This window comes from Salmo salar, chromosome 21 (assembly GCF_965601325.2).
Source record: "Salmo salar chromosome 21, fSalSal1, whole genome shotgun sequence".
NCBI lineage: Eukaryota > Metazoa > Chordata > Actinopteri > Salmoniformes > Salmonidae > Salmo > Salmo salar.
The window spans coordinates 51,244,464-51,267,322 of record NC_138311.1 but is presented as its reverse complement, the minus strand read 5'-3'; the positions used below and the strand labels follow the sequence as shown (position 1 = coordinate 51,267,322).

At 44.4% G+C, this 22,859-nt stretch overlaps 1 protein-coding gene across 4 annotated transcripts in view; it reads left to right on the top strand.

Annotated features, from left to right (window-relative positions):
• Positions 1-2,862: 2,862 nt before the first annotated feature.
• Positions 2,863-22,859, top strand: part of LOC106582468 (alkyldihydroxyacetonephosphate synthase, peroxisomal) — a 33,209-nt gene continuing 13,212 nt past the window's right edge. For 2 of the 4 annotated variants that reach the window (XR_014382072.1, XM_082967230.1), the window contains exons 1-14: positions 2,878-3,203; positions 6,987-7,076; positions 8,555-8,645; positions 8,750-8,870; positions 9,059-9,136; positions 9,552-9,623; positions 9,865-9,944; positions 12,834-12,914; positions 14,278-14,403; positions 14,733-14,841; positions 16,937-17,064; positions 17,627-17,678; positions 22,136-22,212; positions 22,327-22,439. Coding sequence is in view for 2 of the 4 variants with exons in the window: in XM_082967230.1 (XP_082823356.1) it covers positions 3,028-3,203; positions 6,987-7,076; positions 8,555-8,645; positions 8,750-8,870; positions 9,059-9,136; positions 9,552-9,623; positions 9,865-9,944; positions 12,834-12,914; positions 14,278-14,403; positions 14,733-14,841; positions 16,937-17,064; positions 17,627-17,678; positions 22,136-22,212; positions 22,327-22,439 (1,394 nt within the window). In the remaining 2 variants the exon portion in view is untranslated. Of the gene's footprint in view, positions 3,204-6,986; positions 7,077-8,256; positions 8,450-8,554; positions 8,646-8,749; positions 8,871-9,058; positions 9,137-9,551; positions 9,624-9,864; positions 9,945-12,833; positions 12,915-14,277; positions 14,404-14,732; positions 14,842-16,936; positions 17,065-17,626; positions 17,679-22,135; positions 22,213-22,326; positions 22,440-22,859 lie in introns of all 4 variants that reach the window. The other 2 variants (XM_082967231.1, XR_014382073.1) reach the window with 2 other exon arrangements.

Sequence of the window (22,859 nt, the reverse complement as noted above, 5' to 3'; positions counted from 1 at the left end):
AATAAACTATTTCAGAGATGTATATGACAGCCAATAGGAAGTTAGGCTGAAACGTTGCTATTCTGCAATGCAGTGTAGGCTGTCTGTCCAAGCAGTATGAATCAACAGTTCTTTCAAATCAAACTTTCCATACATAAAAATATTTTTAAAAGGCAGGTAATTAAATATAAAACGTCCTAAAAAGTGCAATAACATCACTGGCTCTATAAAGGGCACAAAACTTGTCTAATTTCGAGATTCTCTGGTACTTTTGTATACTTGTTAGCCCTGACCAGCCAAATGTGGTCCCCGAAAATTGCATACTAAGTCACATGTGTAGATATGTGCACCACATCATTGCTCTGCTGTGTGTGCGCATCTTGCTAGCTGTCACTCAAATGGCGAGGGGCTGAAGCTCATTGGCTAGAACTCGAATTGCTAAAGTGTCCCACATGGGGGAAAATGGAAGGGAAAAGGCACCGCAGAGCTTCCAGAAAAAAAACAGTCGCTTTCAAACTAGGGATTTCATGGCTAATCGAGGTAAAACAGTAATTATGCTCATATATTACACATGTATGAACTACACATTGATACATCCGGACCAAAGCGGGAGGTTTAAAAAAACAAAAAAACAATTAGGATTGCAGTCCGAACACTTAATAAGAAACGTATCACCTCAGCCATAAAATTAAGTGGAACCTTCTGATGACGTGTCGTGACGTCTGACGAGTATACACTTGCAGGGCAAAGGGAGGAAGGAAGAATGTTTAAATTGACCACTCTTGGCCGGAAATGCATCACTCGTTCATCCCGCGATGATTGTGTTTTCAGCCACCGCTGGGTGCTTTATATGGGTGCTTTATATGCGCTACAGTCAATGAGTGTATGTCTACTTATATTTAATATACGCCTACTGTATGATAGCTAGCAAATTAGCTAACTACCGTTGGCCTGCCTAGCTGGAACTTCTGAAGAAGGAAAATATTTTATGTCTACAATTTCCAAAAGATAATGTCAAAGTTGCGTCATTTCGATTCTGGTATCAGAACAAAATAGTCAGCACATAGTAACTTCTGATTTATTTGTACTTTAATTAATGCAAACACGTGTATGGTAAATATGTTGTTCGTATAAGGTCTCTCTGTTATACCTCGCAGGGCAAACAGAGAAGAGGACGTCACATTCTATTGTTCTCGCTTATATACTCTGACAGAGATAGTTCCCGCTGAATGCTGGCCTGTCAGAGGGAGGAGGAGCGTGGTTTAAACTTGCTCATCCTATCGTCTTGTGCAGGATGGTCCCAGCCTCGTGACGCACTTCCTGTCGCCGGGTGTAGTTCTTGTCTTCAGCAGTTGACTTATCCGTAGTTTATATACTTAATATTGTAGCATAGCTTCCCCAGTATATTATATAGGTTATGCAAACAAATAGCCAGTTCAACCCTAACAATAACCAAACAAAAACATACAATTTTTACATAGTAGCAAATTGTCTAACTTATTTGCATTCTTTTTTACTTACACTTGTATGTTGACTTCTCCATTGATGTCATTTTTAAGTTTTCACTGACTTTTCTTAGAGGATGTACAATCTCGCGAATTGAATTATGGGGAGTTTCAGGCCCGGAGTGAACATAATTGTACACTCGCAAAGCCGACTAAAAACGAGGGCTGAGGGGCTTACGTTGCAAACTTCCCTTGCTTGGCTAATCATTTGGACCACCCGCCAAGATGGCGACAGGGATTTCCCCCAAGGGCATAAGGCCTTAAGGGTAAGTGGACGAGGGTGTGTCTTTTAAGTGTTTGGATCGCAGCCCTAGTAGTCACCAAAGTTACATACCATATTTTTAAAGACACATGCACACATTATTTAAGCAACATGACGTATGTTTTCTGCTATTAAATTAGATTACTTTCTTATAATAAAATCAACGTTTTTCTCTGTGTTTTGAAAAAGTTTTGAATTTCAGTTCTCCCAAAGCCCAGTTCATTCATCATGGTCTAATATTTAGAGAGCTTCTGTGATAAGCTTAAGTAATCAGTAGGCTACCTGTCCATGGATCAAATCTGTCTGAGAAAAAGGCAGTCACCGGCACAGCGAAAGAAGAGTTGCGTTGATGCATGTTGAGAATGCCACACTTATCTGGAATTTCTTTCTCTTGCCATTTCTCTTGAAAGGATGACCTCAGAACTATGGGCATCAAGTTTCCATGAACTGAAGGCCTACTCTCAAACCCGTATGAATGTAACTGACAGTCCAAATCAACATGCGTGTAAGCCAGTCCTATACTACAATACTTGTTATGGAGTGATGATAAGGGAAAACAGTAGAAAGCTCATTCATTTATATTCTTCCAAGAATCAATATCATTTTTGGAATGACCATTGAACAGCAGTAAATCACACATTGTGCCTTGTAAAAATATTTTTCTAATATAAGCTATTCCAGTGACTGTAGCTCTCATCAACTAGATTCAGCTGCGGGACTATTTTATTTAATTTTTTCTTGAGCGGATAGTTGGGGGACCGGAACATAATTACAAATAATTTGACTGCAAATTGACTTCAAGAATCCCAAACAGATATAATATTTGACTAAAACATAATAATTGAAAACCTTGCTTACATTTGTATATGATCACCTGTCTCTCTATGATGTGTGGGAATGCTTGGGAACAGATTTCTCAAATTAAATCACATGGAGTTGATCTCCAGGTGTTTTTACAGTATTTTATGTACAACAATAAAAAATTTAAATATGTATTTTTTTAGTTTACTTTTTTGCTCAGAAAATGTGTGGGGCCAAATAAAACCACCCGCGGGAATTCGGCCCGCGGGCCGCCACTTGGGGAAACGTGCTCTATAGACTACCAGCAATTAAATTAAAGTAACAGCAAAGATAGGCGATAATGTAACCCATTTTGCAACATTGTAATATGTATTGAAAGCACAAATTGAATGCAAAGCATGATGGGATTTGATTACAATTTAGCTGTTATCCTATTATCGTTGTGACAGCTGCCCTTCCTTGCACAAACACGGAAACAGTATGGCGTCAAACAGCAATAGCTCCGAGAGGCAACGAATTGCACAGCAAAGATTAAGGATAATTGCAGCGCATTTACATAAACATGAGGACGGTGACTCAGGAATTATCGCAAAAGAATGCAAAATTGATGCGACCGGTTCAACGGAAGAGAATAAAGGGACGGTGCCGAGAAAGAGGTAGGAATTGGCGGTGGTAATGGGGTAGAAGTGGATGAATATGAGGGCTATCTGCTAGCTATAAGTGATTGTCATACAGTATGAAATAGCTGTTATGCATTTTCTTGTCATTTTAAAAACACATCATTGGTGTCTTACAAACTGTGATGACCTCCTTGACATATTGTTATTTAGACATCTCTGCGTTAATTTAGCTAGCTAAGAAAATGATCCAGCAGAATGTGCGGTAGTGGTCCTTAAAGTGTTCATTCATAGAAGTGGGTGCGGCGGGACTGTATTCTATATTAATCTTTTTCATTGTAGTTAGCTAGGCTACTTATTTAGAATGTGTTTCAGTAATGTTTAATCTGTCACCCTGTTGATATTGAAGTTCAGGTCAATCCTACACTAGGACTGTACCAAATCTGTCATAGCTTGCCAGCGTTATATGATCCACACTAGCCGACTAAACTCCTAGATTTATGATGGAGTTGAGCGGCGACACCACATAAAATGCTTATATACTGATTTCAGAACCCAAAGAATAGACTGGAATTACACACAGGGGTTCTGTTTATTTGCGGGCTATTCTTTAGGTGCTGAAATTAGTAGGTTTTGATAAAAACATAATTTTATCTGACCTCGGAGCTCCAGTCTGCCACCACTAGTCGCAGCTCAACTCCATCGTAAATCTAGGAGTTGAGTTTAATCGGCTAGACCCACACTAGCCGCTAGTGACAGTGGGCAGCTGAAGTTTATGTAACACCACAAGATCAGTTTGCCAACATTTGTGACTATTTCAAGGTAGCCTATTCCATTATACATTTATATTGTTAGCTATAGCTTGATAAACTACGGGTGATGTTTTAAATGCTGACAATATTCTGAACAACGTCTAGGGAAATCTCAAATGTGTTTGAGTGACATGAACAGAATAAGCTATTTAGCTACTATACATTATTGAATAGAAGGGATCATTTCTAATGGTCATATTTTTATATTCTTAATTATATTATCATATATCACATTTTATCTAGAGGTTAAAGTTTTTCCAGATTCAGAAATGGGATAAAGTTGAGCAGGTAAAACTTGGACTTGGATCTGATTTGGCCAAGCCCTGTGGTGATCTGACAATCAGTTCGTAATGAGACGAGTTGGCTGTTAAGCTTTCACAATCGTGCTGTAGTGACATAAAAATAAAATCAGGGTTAAGTGCCTTGCTCAAGGGCAATCGAACCAGCGACCTTTCATTTACAGGCCCAACCGCTAGACTACCTACCACCCTATGACAGCTAGTGTCAGATATGCCTTAGACCACACTTCCATATTTGCATTTCGTAGAGGGTGTATTGTATGAACCACTCACCCATGTAACACTGAACAATCCATTATCCTGCATTGTTGTGGTCAACTGTGACATGGCCTGTGTTTAGGAAATGTTACCATCGTTTTACCACAAGAATGTTAATTATTTGTTCTGTATTAAGTGAAAGATCTGAGTCTCAGCATCACTCTGTTAATGTGGAATTGCCCCAATGCTACCTTTCTTACATGATGAGTTTGGTTTAACCTGGAAGCCAGATTTTTGCAGGTTTGTTGGTCTCTATTGCCAAATGTATGGTCATTTTGTGCTGACGAGTGGCCAAAACTGTTTTAACTATCACAATACATTTTATAAGACTGTCTATGCCTAATTCTCCAGTGTGAGCCCACCCCCATTTTGTAAGAAGAATGTTGTGTACGACTTGTATTGTTATCTGTATGCATAAATGTTACCTTCATCAATTTACCCTCATTGCCCACATTTTCTAGAATTGCGCTTATCACTGGAGAGTAGGAATGTTGCCTGCTACAAAGCTGGACTAACTGGTCTTGGTCTTGCTGGAATGTCAGTCTGGATTTGACCTACTTCAGAAACAACCTAAACCTTTGCGTCCATTGTTTCAAATGATATTTTAAGGCCAGTCCTCTTAACAGACAAACCTTCTTCTTAAAAAAAAATATATATATATATATGATTGCCTCATTCTGTTGTAATAATTTGATTGCAGCCACAAAACAAGGCAACGTTTTGAATAAGGCACTGATCTAGCAGCTAGTTACTAGCCTAATGGTCTGGTCATCGTCATGCAGTGTAATATTTATTACAGTCGCTTCAAAAGATTCCCCCAGCTCTTTGAGGCCAGACGGCCATTGCTTCCATTTAATTAAACAATAAATTCATTCATCTCCGGGCAGTAGTATTCCTCTGCTTGTTGAGGTTGTGACAGGACATCAGAGTTGTGTCGTGGTCCATTGTGATGCCAGGCTGTGATAGACTGGCATTGAGAGTATGTCTCTCTCTCATTTCCCAGGCTCCTCATAAATTACTGGCTGCCTGTTTGGCAGGCATTCCTCATGGGTTTTACTCAACCACATGTACCAACTTAAGTTATGGATCCCTTCTAGGGGTAGTGGCCTATTTCCTCTGGCCGGCTGCCGTAGCGGCCCGTTTCCTCTGGCCGGCTGCCGTAGCGGCCCGTTTCCTCTGGCCGGCTGCCGTAGCGGCCCGTTTCCCCTGGCCGGCTGCCGTAGCGGCCCGTTTCCTCTGGCCGGCTGCCGTAGCGGCCCGTTTCCTCTGGCCGGCTGCCGTAGCCGCCCGTTTCCTCTGGCCGGCTGCCGTAGCGGCCCGTTTCCTCTGGCCGGCTGCCGTAGCGGCCCGTTTCCCCTGGCCGGCTGCCGTAGCGGCCCGTTTCCTCTGGCCGGCTGCCGTAGCGGCCCGTTTCCCCTGGCCGGCTGCCGTAGCGGCCCGTTTCCTCTGGCCGGCTGCCGTAGCGGCCCGTTTCCTCTGGTCGGCTGCCGTAGCGGCCCGTTTCCTCTGGTCGGCTGCCGTAGCGGCCCGTTTCCTCTGGTCGGCTGCCGTAGCGGCCCGTTTCCTCTGGTCGGCTGCCGTAGCGGCCTGTTTCCCCTGGCCGGCTGCCGTAGCGACCTGTTTCCTCTGGCCGGCTGCTGTAGCGGCCTGTTTCCTCTGGCGGGGAATATCTGAAAAGCATTCCCTTGGTATGAGCGTAGTGATTTAACACAGACAATGAAACACATTACTAAACTGTCAGTTTTTTTAAATATTTTTTTATTATTCAGTAGATATATTGAGATACTAAAATTCTGCCTGACATTTTCAGTTCAGTGTTGAAACTTGTTTCTTGAATCCTCTAACCTGATTTAGCATAATGCTAAGCCGACCAATGTTATTCATTTGGAACACTGTTTTAAGAGGATATACCCTACCTTCGTTGGCCACACCTTTTCTCCTAATGCTCATCTATGGTTATTCATCATGCTGCTCCCCCTTGGAATGAGATCTAAGCCACTCTCTGTCTGATGACTGCTGTTCATGCTGTTTGAAAGTAACAGGTTTTCTTCCCCATTTGTTACTGTGCCTACAGGCTTTTGTAGTTGTCTGTGTGTAGTCCACAGGGGAATAACCACCTCTGAGACCAGGCCTAGGTGTGACTGGAGCCTCCCATACTGCCAGTACACAAAGGGAGAGCCATGATGTGGAAAGCCCATTTTGAATAACGGATAGCAAAACAAGGGAACTACAACACATTCCCCATTGCAAATAGACCACTAATCCAATTACTAGCCTACTGTGCAGCAGGATGTCAAGTATGAGGGTGCAAGTCCATGGTCTTTTAAAAGTGCTTCCTTGTATTGTCTTGGTCCCTTCAGATTTGACTTGTGTCCTCTCTGACAGAGCTATTACAGTATTAGCTTCTACTGTAACATAATTAAATTGTCCAACTGTTTCTTGTTCTCTCCCAGGCAGGAGCTTATGAAGTGGAATGGCTGGGGGTACAGTGACTCCAAATTCCTCTTTAACAAGAAGGGTCAAGCAGAATTTACAGGCAAAAGGTACAGTATACTGTCTCAACATTTTCAACATTTTCACTCTGGCGAAGAAAATCTTGATTGTCTCAGATCTGTAGGCTAAATCATCTAATCACGTGTTGATAGACTTCTCAATGTTAGTTATTCACTGCTTTACACAGGCTACCGCCTAAAACTGCTTCCGACATTTCTTGATTTCTTGTTTTTTATGTATTTAAATGATTGATTATTTGTGTACTCATTTGATATTTTACTGCGTTGCTAGGAGCTAGTAACATAAGCGCTTCACTGCACCCGCTATAACATCTGCTAAACTGTGTATGCCAGGGTTTCCACAAACTTGGTCCTGGTGCCCCCCATGGGGGCATTTTTGCGTGTTTTTGCTCGAGCATAACACAGCTGACTTAAATAACCAACTCATCATCCAGCTTTGATTATTTGAATCAGCTGAGTTGTACTAGGCCAAAAAAACTAAAGGGCCAGGATGGAGTTTGGGAAAACCCTGGTGTACATGATCAATAAACTTTGATTTGAAAACCTCCCACTCCTCTCCAGCCTCATTCAGAGTGGGGTACTAGTGCCATCTATTGGCTGGTATCTGTACTCTGTTTATCTTGTTTTGATTTAGTCCCAGACATCAGGTCAATGAGTGGGATTATCAGATGTTTGAAACTCCCCTTATTACCTTTCATGGAATGTTTCTTCTTACCCTTGACTACGGGTTGGTGCTTTTGTTTTGTTTATGCTAACAGTTGTCATGGGAACAATTGTTGGAAATATGTTGAGTGCTGATGTAGGAAGTGATTAGTTTGAATCTCTGTGTTTAAATGTGTTTTTTTTTTTAAAGAAGCCTAACCTATTGTCTCTCTACTCTCTCTGATAACTGAGTATGACTTCAATCCACACTGGCTGCAGAATGGATTTCTGTTTTCTTTGGCACAACATCTTCTGTTCCGCACCTTTTTATCTTTGTCCTGTATGATAGAGGCAGAGATGGTGACGTATGGTTTCAGAACAGAAAGCCTGTCAGACTTAAAGCTAAGCGAAGTGATGTGATTTTTACAGGATGCTGCGTAGCAAATGGTTCCTCTGTTAGTCTCTACTAGAAGTTGTATCAACAACATTTCCTGTTCTGTGCTTTCTCTGTGTGGTTTGAGAGATGGAAGAAATGAAAGTGAATGAGATTTCTCCTCTTTTCATTAAGGAGTGTGTTTTTAATGGTCTGCTGGACAAAGACAGACTACAGTTCCCTGATGTGTTGGCCTCTACTGTGCCAGCGGTTCAATTATACAGCGTCTGGCCTGGCCTGGCGCCACGGGGACAGCGCGGTCACCGGGCTCACCTAATAACCTCTAAGCTCAAACAACCACACACTGACTCCATACCCATAACAGACAGTATGTATTTCAGCAGTTCCAAGCATAACACCTAGGTCAGAGGGGATGTGTTTATGATTTGGGTCAAGCTTTCTTTTAATCCTGTGTGTTTTTGGTTCATTCCAGGTATAGCCTAAGCGGGATGACCCTGCCCAGTTTGCAGGACTGGTTTGAAAATACCTTTGGTGCCAGTGTGAAGCATAAAAGCCCTGCGACAGTAAGTGTTGTTTGTTTTCAACCCTCATGTCTCCTGTTGGTGTGAATTCCAATGACGGCAGCGACCGGTTAATGGCTCCTCCTCCTCCCATGTCTTTGTCCCAGCCCGTCCTGAATGCCAGCGCTGTGCCGCCGCCCAGACTGAACGAGGCATTCGTAGAGAACCTGAAGGCCACAGGCATCCCATTCTCCAATGAGGCGGAGGACAGGGTGTTCCGTGCCCACGGTGAGGAATGCTCTGGTCCTCCAGCAGGCTGGGTCTCATACAGACAGTGTGTGATGCCATCCTTATTCTTACACATGCGGTATATAGGAACACAGCAGTATTATCAACATCACACTAATTATACTGATCATACAATCATAATTGCTTTTGTCGTAGTATATTTAAAAACGTTCACCTTGTGTTAACAGGTCATTGCTTACATGAAATCTTTGCTCTCAGAGAAGGAAAGACATTTGAGCGTGTTCCAGACATGGTGGTGTGGCCAAGTGAGTTTTACATCACTACTGTTTTGAACGACCAATGTTTCCACCTCCCTCCCTCCCACAATGCATTGCTTCTCTTCATCCTGGCTCAGGGGATTTTTTTTTTAAAGGGTTAATCTCTGCCGAGGCGTAGGGATATTGATATGTATGAGAGGTGGCTTAATAAGAGCGTCAGGGGGAAGGAGTTGGACACCCAATACACCAGTCCCAGTACAGTATAGTCATGAATCATGGCAGATTGGTTCGCTGCAGTTATGGCTGGCACCTTTTTATCATGCAAATTTGTGTTGACTGATGGCTGGAATTTGATGTAGCAGACTCTGTGCCATCGATGTAACACTAACATATAGCTGTGTATTATATAATGGCATGGGATAAAATGTCCATCCAAGATATTATGTATCCTTTGCCTCTGCAGACTGCCACAACGATGTGGTGAAAATTGTGGAGCTGGCATGCAAGCACAATGTTTGTTTGATACCGTACGGCGGTGAGTATTTTACTGTTGCAAACCCAATAGTGGAATATATTATAATGTTTTTATTTATGTTTTCCAAACTTTAAAACATATTGTAGATTAGAATGGTATGCCCTGTCTTGCCCATGTGGCCTGACCAGGGAAAGTGCTGGTTATAGCCTGCTGCTAGGGCCCAGAGTTTTCCCCTGGTCATGTGATGTGGTCAGGGAGAAGTCATAACTCTAACCCCTCTAGTTTCCTGTGCCCCATCCAGGAGGGACCAGTGTGACCAGCGCTCTAGAGTGCCCTCCGGAGGAGACCCGCTGCATCGTCTCTCTGGATACTTCCCAGATGGTGGGGAATGAACCGACTTGGAGACACATTAGATCCACTCTGAGAGTCACACGTCGTAAATCTGTAAACAATGCTTGTATACCATACAAGGATCTGCTCCAAAAAGCACTTGTGTTGAGACAAACTTTACTGTTTCTATAGGACCAAATATACACTGTGTACCCTTTTTGCCCTCAGAACAGCCTCAATTTGTTAGGGCATGGACTCTACAATGTGTTAAGAGTTCCACAGGGATGCTTGCCCATGTTGACTCCAATGCTTCCTACAGTTGTGTCAAATTGTCTGGATGTCCTTTAGGTGGTGGATCATTCTTGAAACACACATTGAAACTGTTGAGCGTGGAAACACCCAGCAGCGTTGCAGTTATTGACACAAACTTGTGCGCTTGGCACCTACTACCATACCCTGTTCAAAGGCACTTAAATCTTTTGTCTTGTCCATTCACCCTCTGAATGGAACACATTCTCATTGGATGTCTCTATTGTCGGGAAGGCTTATTAATCCTCCTTTAACCTGTCTACTCCCCTTCATCTATACTGACTGAAGTGGGTTGAACAAGTAACGTCATTAAGGGATCATAGCTTTCAACCTGATCCGTCTGTCATGGAAAGAGCAGGTGTTCATAAGGTTTTGTATTTAGAGTAAAACCTTGTATCTGTATGTTAATGATACATCTTAGTTTTACAGATCGTATAATGTCTTGCACAAGATCAACCGGCTATATACTCTATGTATGGACAATAGAAAGCCAAGTATTACAGGCCATTTCTTTTGAGACGTTAGAGCTTTTTTTTGCTGTGAATGTCTGAAGCTCTCACAACAGGAAAGATAGGGGTCGGTCAGCACGGAGGACGCTCTCACAACAGGAAAGAGGACGCTCTCGCAACAGGAAAGGTGGGGGTCGGTCAGCACGGAGGACGCTCTCGCAACAGGAAAGATAGGGGTCGGTCAGCACGGAGGACGCTCTCGCAACAAAGGTGGGGGTCGGTCAGCACGGAGGACGCTCTCACAACAGGAAAGATAGGGGTCGGTCAGCACGGAGGACGCTCTCGCAACAAGAAAGGTGGGGGTCGGTCAGCACGGAGGACGCTCTCGCAACAGGAAAGGTGGGGGTCGGTGAGCACGGGGGACGCTCTCACAACAGGAAAGATGGGGGTCGGTCAGCACGGAGGACGCTCTCGCAACAGGAAAGATAGGGGTCGGTCAGCACGGAGGATGCTCTCGCAACAGGAAAGATGGGGGTCGGTCAGCACGGAGGACGCTCTCGCAACAGGAAAGATGGGGGTCGGTCAGCACGGAGGACGCTCTCGCAACAGGAAAGATGGGGGTCGGTCAGCACGGAGGACGCTCTCGCAACAGGAAAGATGGGGGTCGGTCAGCACGGAGGACGCTCTCGCAACAGGAAAGATGGGGGTCGGTCAGCACGGAGGACGCTCTCGCAACAGTAAAGGTGGGGGTCGGTCAGCACGGAGGACGCTCTCGCAACAGGAAAGGTGGGGGTCGGTCAGCACGGAGGACGCTCTCGCAACAGGAAAGGTGGGGGTCGGTCAGCACGGAGGACGCTCTCGCAACAGGAAAGGTGGGGGTCGGTCAGCACGGGGGATGCTCCTATATCCACATCAAAGCTTATTCAGACGTCCAGCTGTCTCACTCTCTTATCTTACTTTCGGAGAATCATACATTTGCTCAACTTTTTTCCTCAGTGAAAAATACTGTGAGGGAAGGAAACCCGATGGCAAACAGCATTTGTTATCAATACTGTATCATAGAGCTGTTTGACAGCTGTCAACCCAGGTGATATATTGGCTGTCTGGACATTGCTAGTCCAGCAGTCACTGAGGAGGTGACATAAATACCAGTGCGCTGGGTCAAAGGTCACAGGGAATAGCGGGTCTGAGGGAGTCACATGAAAGACTGTGTATGACCGCAGCAGACACTTTATTACCTCTAAAGAATGAATGATGGCTCAAGCTGGGCCGGGGGTGACTGGAGAGGTTAACCTTTTGGAATCTGACTAACACTGTGTCCTCCCCACGGCCCACTCCTCTAGTAACGACAGCCACATGTTCATATCTCACAAGTGCTACCGAAATTACCCCCCCCCCCCCCCCCCCCAAAAAAAAGTCATGTCTTCAACAAACAACACGAGCTTGGTTGTTATTACCTTTCTCGTTGATAGATATTGTGGTCACCATGGCATCAGGCTTTTTCTCACAGTCGTTATAAAAGGCTGCATACTGACCTTTTTTTTGGGGGGGGGGTTCTAGAATAAAGACCTCAAGAACTGGAATGTATTTGATGTAATTCATTTGGTGAAGGCAGTTTTAGAGAACAGCCTTGAATATGCTGTCAACATTACTTCGGCAATCATTCAAATCCTTTCCCTCTAACCTGTATGGGATGTATCGGACACAGAGCATGCTTTTGATCAGGGCTAAACTCATAAGGCATTGGACACAGTTGTATTTTGTTTGTCCTAGTGGTCTAAACCAGGGATCATCAACTAGATTCAACCGCGGGACAATTTATTTTCTTGAGTGAATAGTCGGCGACCCGGAACATAATTACTAATAATTTGACTGCAAATTGACTTCAAGAATCCCAAACAGATATAATATTTGACTAAAACATAATAATTGAAAACCTTGCTTACATTTGTATATGATCACCTGTCTCTCTGTGTGGGAATGCTTGGGAACAGATTCCTCAAATTAAAATCGCATGGAGCTGATCTCCAGGTGTTTTTATAGTATTTTATAGTATTTTATGTCCAACAATAAAAACTCCATAAAACCACCAGCGGGCCACCAGTTGGGGAACTGTGGTCTAAATGATGGAAGCAGTGAAATGTTATGAACTCATTAGTTTTGTCTTTGTTTTTATCTGCAGAACCGCATATTGTGGATCGACGAGAAGAATTTAGTCGCCCACATTGAAGCTGGCATCATCGGTCAGGATTTGGAGAGATTAGTAAGTGCCTTGCACTCATACATACTAAGCCATTTCATGCTGAATGATCTCCCATGCAAGGGCTCATTGTTGTTAAGATGGGTAAGTATAAGCCGTCTTCTACAGGATCTTTCACCTGTAGCCTGCCATGCCTCTCCACCCAGGGAGTGCTAGGAAGGTCTGAATAGGAGAAGAGGTAACTACGTTAGAGCTTGAGGCTCGGGCGATGAGCAGATGGCACCATCAAGCTAATTTCGAAACATTGAGGAGGCAGTGTTTGACGTGAAGGAATGCGTGCTCTGCGTCTCAAACTGGCTCCACCTTTTCATATAGAGGGGCCATTTTGACGGAGCACATGGCTCTGCATTAAAAGCTGCCTGTCGGGGAGAGCAGTGCCATGAACGCACGGCCTGACTCCTCACACGTCACCTGGAAGACGGGAGGCGTTAGAGTAGGCAATGCCTGCCTGATGCTGGCCCCCCCAGCACTGAGACCAGGCCCCCCCCAGCACTGAGACCAGGCCCCCCCCAGCACTGAGACCAGGCCCCCCCCAGCACTGAGACCAGGCCCCCCCCAGCACTGAGACCAGGCCCCCCCCAGCACTGAGACCAGGCCCCCCCCAGCACTGAGACCAGGCCCCCCCCAGCACTGAGACCAGGCCCCCCCCAGCACTGAGACCAGGCCCCCCCCAGCACTGAGACCAGGCCCCCCCCAGCACTGAGACCAGGCCCCCCCAGCACTGAGACCAGGCCCCCCCCAGCACTGAGACCAGGCCCCCCCCAGCACTGAGACCAGGCCCCCCCCAGCACTGAGACCAGGCCCCCCCCAGCACTGAGACCAGGCCCCCCCCAGCACTGAGACCAGGCCCCCCCCAGCACTGAGACCAGGCCCCCCCCAGCACTGAGACCAGGGCCCAGGCCACATCCGAAACAACTCATATTTTGACTCCCCTCTTTCATTTTTTTTCTTCTCCTCCACTTATATTTTGTGGTTCATTTTAGGCTGTTGTAAAAAAAAATATATGGTGTCATAAAGCACATAATTTGAACATAAAAGCCCCTTAATGAGCCCATAATTGAATCCAGTGGTGGAAGAGGAATTTGATTGTGATTTGGTTTCATATCTAAAATTCTTGTGGTTTACACCAGGATTTGGGTGCACGTTTTGGTTTTTGCCCTAGCACAACATAGCTGACTCAAATAATCAAGGCTTGATGAGCATGAGTTGGTTATTTGAATCAGCTGTGTAGTGCTAGGGCAGAAACCAAAACGTGCACCCCGTGGGGTGCCAGGACTGAGTTTGGGGAAAACCCTGATTTACATGACGTAGGTCTAAACTCTGCTCCTATGAATACTGATGAGTGTTTCTTTGTCACTCTCCCCAGCTCAATGAGAGAGGCTACTGTACGGGGCATGAGCCAGACTCCATGGAGTTCAGTTCGCTGGGCGGCTGGGTGGCCACTAGAGCGTCAGGCATGAAGAAGAACGTATATGGTAACATTGAGGACCTGGTATGTTCCCTCTCTGTGACTAACTCTGATCTTACTGGCTGATTTGTAAATGGACAAAAGGTTGTAACGTGAAGTTGCAGGTACGCCCATCTTAAACACAGTTACGTCATGCTAATGTATGGGAACCGTTCTATTTGGATTTCCTGTGACGAAGGGGCCTGCTTGTTTTGTTTAAGCTCTGCCAATGATTGACAGAATTTAGCTTTGAATATGAACTCAGCAACCAAAATAGTGCTTGTTTTAACCTGGCTATTTCTTCACTCCTCTCTGCTGTGATTTAAAGTCAAGCTAAGTGACTTGAGCTGCCATCTTGTTTGTCCTATGTCCAGGTGATCCACATAAAGGTGGTGACCCCTCGAGGGGTGATAGAGAAGAGCTGCCAGGGGCCACGCATGTCCACTGGGCCAGACATCCACCACTTCATCCTGGGCTCAGAAGGTAAGACTCACCTCAACACTCCTCCCAGGGATCATGACTTCAACAAGATTGTAAGTTGACCCTGTCTGTGCAGTGTGTATAATGTAATAACCTGACTGGCTAACTTCATCCAGGTGGGAGAAGAGATGCAGTTATTGGGGGGGGTATTGGTTTTGGGCCTCTGTGTCATGCCTGTCCTTGTCCCCCACCCCTTCTGTCCCACCCTGTCCTAGTGAGAGCCCAGTGACAATACTGCCATATGCCAGGTTGAGGAAGTGCAGGGACTCCTGGGCACTGCAGTGTTCAACAGCTGTGGATACATGCGCCTAAGAAAGCACTGCAAGCTGTTTACTGACTATACACTGGGAGCCGGGCAGAGATCTCCATCTGGACTCATTACAATGTATACTTAATGCACATCCGCTAATGAAAGCCTAACTAGATGTATTTAATTTAGTCCAATCATCTTTTTTTTTTTTTATAAATTGCCTTCAATTCAGGGACACAAATAGTTTGAAGTAAATATGTCTCTCTATGTCTGTCTGTCTATGTCTGTCTGTCTCTCTCTCTCAGTTCTACTTCCACCACAGTGTGGGTGTGACAGGCCCCCTGAGAGGAGGCCCAGGGTATGTGGGGATGATTGAGTCACATCATTACTGTGTGAATTCAGAGCGAAAATAGTCCAAGACAGTTATTGTGGATATTTTCTCAAATAAGTCAACGTTCATAAACACTAATTTAAGTCTTTAGGAAAACATCAGTGTTTTTTTTAATTTTTTTTTTAATGGAAATAATAATAAACATGTCTGATATTAACATCACATTTTAGTTTTCTTCCTAATAACTGCTGGTGTAATGACGATGGCTTTGCCTCGCTGAGGTCATCACTATTTACTGTGTGATGTCAGAAGATCGGCTTTATTAGGATCCATTCCACCGTTGAGATTTTTATAGAGCCTCCATCTCTCCAAGGGAATTGTTAACAACACCACTAGGCTGAACAGGATGCATTCATTTGCATAGTTTGGTCCATTTAGTTTTCCATTTTGGACCAAGTGGGAGTCCATCCATGCCAGTAACTGAATCTAAATTTAAATTGTGTCCTTTTTTTAATTTTTATTATATATATATATATTTTTTTACAACATCTTGTTCATTTTTTTCTGTCTTAAGAAAACAACAATGCCGAGGTTTGCATCTGAAACGGTTTCACTTGACTAGTGCCCTTTTTTAATTCCTCAAACCCCCAGTCGATAAATCTCACTGGTCTCCTATGAGCAGCATGAAACCAGATAACGGAGAAAATTAACATATACTGTGGTTAAAATAACGGGGCACTGCCAGTGAGGTAGTGGTTAAAACGACGGGGCACTGCCAGTGAGGTAGTGGTTAAAACGACGGGGCACTGCCAGTGAGGTAGTGGTTAAAACGACGGGGCACTGCCAGTGAGGTAGTGGTTAAAACGACGGGGCACTGCCAGTGAGGTAGTGGTTAAAACGACGGGGCACTGCCAGTGAGGTAGTGGTTAAAACGACGGGGCACTGCCAGTGAGGTAGTGGTTAAAACGACGGGGCACTGCCAGTGAGGTAGTGGTTAAAACGACGGGGCACTGCCAGTGAGGTAGTGGTTAAAACGACGGGGCACTGCCAGTGAGGTAGTGGTTAAAACGACGGGGCACTGCCAGTGAGGTAGTGGTTAAAACGACGGGGCACTGCCAGTGAGGTAGTGGTTAAAACGACGGGGCACTGCCAGTAAGGTAGTGGTTAAAACGACGGGGCACTGCCAGTGAGGTAGTGGTTAAAACGACGGGTGGGTAAGCGCCGATCGCCTTTCTCAGTGAGCTAAGTAATGCTCTCTATACTTTCAATGCATTTTTCCGCAAAATGTGGGTAAATGTCACGCAAAATAAAAAAAGTTATTAACGGCGTTTAGATGCGCTTGCCCTTCTCTACACCACTGCTCATCACCAGCCCAAACCTAAAAGCTGCTAGGAAAGTTAAAGCATCATTTTAAGTAACACAATAAAACACAACCAATGACAGGCTATCGTTTTAAAACTATTCTTGTATGAGAACCTTTTTGTTTCTGTAATATGTGCCCCTGTGTTTTCCCCTAGGAACCCTTGGTGTGGTTACTGAGGTAACGATGAAGATCCGACCAATCCCAGAGTACCAGAAATATGGCTCGGTGGTCTTCCATAACTTTGAGGCGGGCGTGGCCTGCTTACGAGAGGTTGCCAAGCAGGTCAATTACATTTCCATCTTGTGTTTGTACGGTATGGTCTTTTCCTATTGAAGACCTCCTGCATACTGACAACATTTAGTTAACGTTTATCCAATCACATTAAAAAGTGAGTTGTAGTTGTGATCTTTAATCTTTTGGTTATATGACAGTATGTACAGTAGCTAAACTATGCAGATCAATGATCTATTGTAGTTTTGGGTTGTGAGTGGCAGAGCCCCATAATGAAGCGTCTCCTGCTCTGATTGGGTAGTGCTGATGCAGCTGTGATCGATGACTGCATGCGTATGGTTTATGCAGCTCCCATCCCTGGTTAATACTGTGGTTCAGCTTAACACACAGTGAAGGAATTGACCATTGAGCCCTGGCTTGTCATGGACGTATCCACACACTACCAGGAATATCTACTCATGTCTCGGGTTGTGTAGCAAATGTTATTTCAAAAGTTTGTCTCAATTAAGAAAGGTAATGCAGATGAAACTTCACTAGAACTGTGTGGGATGGGGAAATGTTTAACACATGCTCCTGAATGAGTTTTTTATTTTATTTTGTTTTTTCCTCCCAGAGGTGTGCACCGGCTTCCATCCGGCTCATGGATAACAAACAGTTTCATTTCGGTAAGTCAACATCATTCTCAACCCTGCCATTTGATCTCTGTAAAGGAACCATTTGATACAGGGCCTTCAGAAAGTATTCATACCCCTTGACTTATTCCACATTTTGTTGTTACAGCCTGCATTCAAAAGTGATTAAATTGTTGTTTTTTTCTCCCCCATCTACACACAATACCCCGTAATGACAAAGTTTAAACATGTTTTAAAAATGTTTGCAAATGAAATGCAGAAATATCTAATTTGCATATGTATTCACACCCCTGAGTCAATACATATTAGAATCACCTTTGGGTAAGTCTCTAAGAGCTTTGCACACCTTGATTGTACAATATTTGCACACTATTATTATTTTTTTAAATTGTTCATCCTCTTGTCAAATTGGTTATTGCGAGACAGCCATTTTCCAGTCTTGCCATAGATATTTAAGTCAACTGTAACTAGGCCACTCAGGAACATTTAATGTTCTCTTGGTAAGCAACTCCGGTGTAGATTTGGCCTTGTGTTTTAGGTTATTGTCCTGCTGAAAGGTGAATTAATATCCCAGTGTCTGGTGGAAAGCAGACTGAACCAGGTTTTCCTCTAGGATTTTGCCGGTGCTTAACTCTATTCCGTTTATTTTTTAACCTGGAAAAACTCCCTAGTCCTTGCTGATGACAAGCATACCCATAATATGATGTAGCCACCACCACGCTTAAAAATATGAAGTGCTACTCAGTGACGTGTTGGATTTGCCCCAAACATAACGCTTTGTATTCAGGACATAAAGTTGATTTCTTTGCCACATATATTTTTAAGTTTTACTTAGTGCTTTATTGCAAATAGGATGCATGTACATGCTAACTTCTTTCATTCTGTCAGTTAGGTTAGTATTATACACTAACTAGAATATTGTTGTCCTTAGAGTTTAATGGCTGTGATAGGAGAAAACTAACTGTTTAAGTCACCAATGGCCTCATGGTGAAATCGCTGAGTGGTTTCCTTCTTCTCTGGCAACTTAGTTAGGAAGGCCACCTGTATTTTTGTAGTGACTGGGTGTATTGATACACCAGCCAAAGTGTAATTGATAACTTCACCATGCTCAAAGGGAAATTCAATGTCTGCTTTTTTAATATTTTTACCCATCTAATAGGTGCCCTTCTTTGCGAGGCATTGGAAAACCTCCCTGGTCTTTGTGGTTGAATCTGTGTTAGAAATTCACTGATCGACTGAGGGACCGTTCAGATAATTGCATGTGTGAGGTACAGAGATTAGGTCGTTTTTCAAAAATCACTTATTGCACACAGTGAGTCCATGCAACTTATTATGTGACTTGTTAAGCTCATTCTTACTCCTGAACTTATTTAGACTTTCGAGGCTCCCAAGTGGCGCTGTGGTCTAAGGCACTGTATCTCAGTGCTGGAGGTGTCACTACATACCCTGGTTCGATCCCGGGTATCACAACCGGCCGTGAGTCCCATTGGCCCAGCATTGTCCGGGTTACGGGAGGGTTTGACCGTGGCATGCCGTCGTTGTAAATAAGAATTTGTTCTTAACTGACTTGCCTCGTTAAATAAAAATATATAAAAAGACTTGCCATAACCAAGGGGTTGAATACTTATTGACTTAAGATATTTCAGCTTTTAATTTTTAGTTAATTTGTAAACCTTTTGGAAAACTTAATTCCACTTTGACATTATTCAGGCTGTAACACAACAAAATGTGGAAAAGGTCAAGGGGTGTGAATACTTTCTGAAGGCCCTGTGTATCTTTGTAAACACGGGAGCTCAGAAGTGAAGCCATACTCTGACTGCTCTCTGGCTCTCCACACTGCCTGTGCTGTGGGCCTGACCTTATTTTCATTTCTGATTCCTTCACTCTGCCATTCTTTTTTTAATTAGCCTGCTTTTGTGTGTGTCTCTTTACCCAACTGGAATCCATTTGAGAAAAGAACAATGCTTTTTTTCTTCCACCCTCTGCTGCGTTATCCCGGCCCTCTGCTGCGTTATCTCCGCCCTCTGCTGCGTTATCTCCGCCCTCTGCTGCGCTATCCCCGCCCTCTGCTGCGCTATCCCCGCCCTCTGCTGCGCTATCCCCGCCCTCTGCTGCGCTATCCCCGCCCTCTGCTGCGCTATCCCCGCCCTCTGCTGCGCTATCCCCGCCCTCTGCTGCGTTATCCCCGCCCTCTGCTGCGTTATCCCCGCCCTCTGCTGCGCTATCCCCCCCTCTGCTGCGTTATCCCCGCCCTCTGCTGCGTTATCCCCGCCCTCTGCTGCGTTATCCCCGCCCTCTGCTGCGTTATCCCCGCCCTCTGCTGCGCTATCCCCGCCCTCTGCTGCGCTATCCCCGCCCTCTGCTGCATTGCATTGAGTTCAATTGATTGTTATTTCACCAGTGGAGTAGCTAGCTGCACGCACGACTTGTGGATTGAAGCCCGATGGAAAAATGACTGTGGGAACAATTTAAGCAGTTGTTTTATTGAAGTTTCACAATATTGTTTCTTGAGGTCTGGTGGAAGGAATCAGGCATTGGTGCCAGACATCTTTGTAAAGTTCTTCAGTCCCCTGGGATCTCATTACTCACCCTATATTCCCACTTCTTAGCTTTAAGCAGGCAAGATGAAGCCATTCGGTTTCTCACTAATATCTTAACCTCAGTCAGGGCTCTATGATGGGACACCTTATTAGATTAATATCTTAACCTCAGTCAGGGCTCTATGATGGGACACCTTATTAGATTAATATCTTAACCTCAGTCAGGGCTCTATGATGGGACACCTTATTAGATTAATATCTTAACCTCAGTCAGGGCTCTATGGGACACCTTATTAGATTAATATCTTAACCTCAGTCAGGGCTCTATGATGGGACACCTTATTAGATTAATATCTTAACCTCAGTCAGGGCTCTATGATGGGACACCTTATTAGATTAATATCTTAACCTCAGTCAGGGCTCTATGATGGGACACCTTATTAGATTAATATCTTAACCTCAGTCAGGGCTCTATGATGGGACACCTTATTAGATTAATATCTTAACCTCAGTCAGGGCTCTATGATGGGACACCTTATTAGATTAATATCTTAACCTCAGTCAGGGCTCTATGATGGGACACCTTATTAGATTAATATCTTAACCTCAGTCGGCTCTGATGGGACACATTAGATTAATATCTTAACCTCAGTCAGGGCTCTATGATGGGACACCTTATTAGATTAATATCTTAACCTCAGTCAGGGCTCTATGATGGGACACCTTATTAGATTAATATCTTAACCTCAGTCAGGGCTCTATGATGGGACACCTTATTAGATTAATATCTTAACCTCAGTCAGGGCTCTATGATGGGACACCTTATTAGATTAATATCTTAACCTCAGTCAGGGCTCTATGATGGGACACCTTATTAGATTAATATCTTAACCTCAGTCAGGGCTCTATGATGGGACACCTTATTAGATTAATATCTTAACCTCAGTCAGGGCTCTGATGGGACACCTTATTAGATTAATATCTTAACCTCAGTCAGGGCTCTATGATGGGACACCTTATTAGATTAATATCTTAACCTCAGTCAGGGCTCTATGATGGGACACCTTATTAGATTAATATCTTAACCTCAGTCAGGGCTCTATGATGGGACACCTTATTAGATTAATATCTTAACCTCAGTCAGGGCTCTATGATGGGACACCTTATTAGGATGGGACACCTTCTTGGGCTTATTAGTGCCTTGTCTTCCTTTTTGAATCACCCTGTCTGCTGAGTGAAGGGGTCTGCTGTATTTCAGAATGGGACAGTAGTATAAAATACAGGGCCACGTATCTCAATACGCTAGTTAGATGAGAAGGGCAATTAAATGCGCATTAAAGAGAGCGGGAAGAATTGACCCACTATGTATGATCACCCTCTCTTTTTGGTCACTGAGTATTTAATTAAAGACTGATGGCTGCAGGACACCTAAAGATCCACAGTCACATTTCAAATGGAAACAATGAGGAAACGAAGTGATGAAGAGACTGAGACCGAGGGGAAGGAATGACTTGTTCAGTCTCCGTGACTCAGGACTCTATCCTGCTGTGATTGATAACGATCCCATCAGCTCCAGACCCTCGTTTCTGCTTGTCCATGGGCGCTTTCTGTGTCCGATCGGAAACGAACCAAAACGTGTGGTGGCTGAGGAAGACTGATATAGCCGTGTCAAGCCACTGATTTATTGTCCCTGTCGCAGCCAGCCTACTCGTTACTTGTCAAGTTATTCACGTTACCATTCATTTTCCTCCTTTTTTGTTCCCAAACCCAAATAAATGTGACTGCTGCCCTGTTGGAGTCCTGGAGGAGATGGGGAGGAGATGGGCGGGCTAAGTGAGACCAAATGTGTGAATATCTGACATCAGTGGTTTCTTTTAACTGTATTGTCCAAAAGACAGAGGTCTACTTGGCTTTGAGTTGAGGGACTTGACCCTCTTTCTATTTCCACAGGTCATGCCCTGAAACCTCAAGTGTCGTCCATTTTCACACATTTTGTTGAAGGGTTAAAGAAGTTTTACATCACCAAGGTAACGCGTTCTTAATGCTTTGGCAGGAATCCTAACTCCTCTTTTTTTCTCTTTATGTAATTTGTACTTTTTTGGAAAGTGTTAAACAAATGGTTATTTCCCTGTTTACCCCAGTTGAAGGGTTTCGACCCCCACCAGTTAGTGGTTGCCACCCTTCTGTTTGAGGGGAACCGCGAGAGGGTCCTGCAGCATGAAAAACAAGTTTACGACATCGCAGCAACATTTGGGTAAGTTGGTGGAAATAGTTGGTGGAAATAGTTGGTGGAAATAGGTGATCTATCAGCTGGAGAGGGATTCTCCATTCAATAGGTCTTCTACTTAAGCTACAACAGCCACAAACCTGGGTTCCTCTGACTTTCCCTACATGTTCAATTCTCTTGCACTCGTGGAATTCAGGAAACATTTTGTCTCTCTTTGCCCTTCGTAACGACCCTGTAGACAACTGAAAGGCAAAACGAATCAATATACACAAGTGTGTGTGTGTGTGTGTGTGTGTGTGTGTGTGTTGTCCCAAAGGAGTCAGTGAGTAGGGACTTGGTAGTGAAGCTGTGCTACGAAGCCCCTGTCTGAGGTGCCTGAGGGCTGCTGGGCTGGGCCCCAGCCCCTGTCTGAGGTGCCTGAGGGCTGCTGGGCTGGGCCCCAGCCCC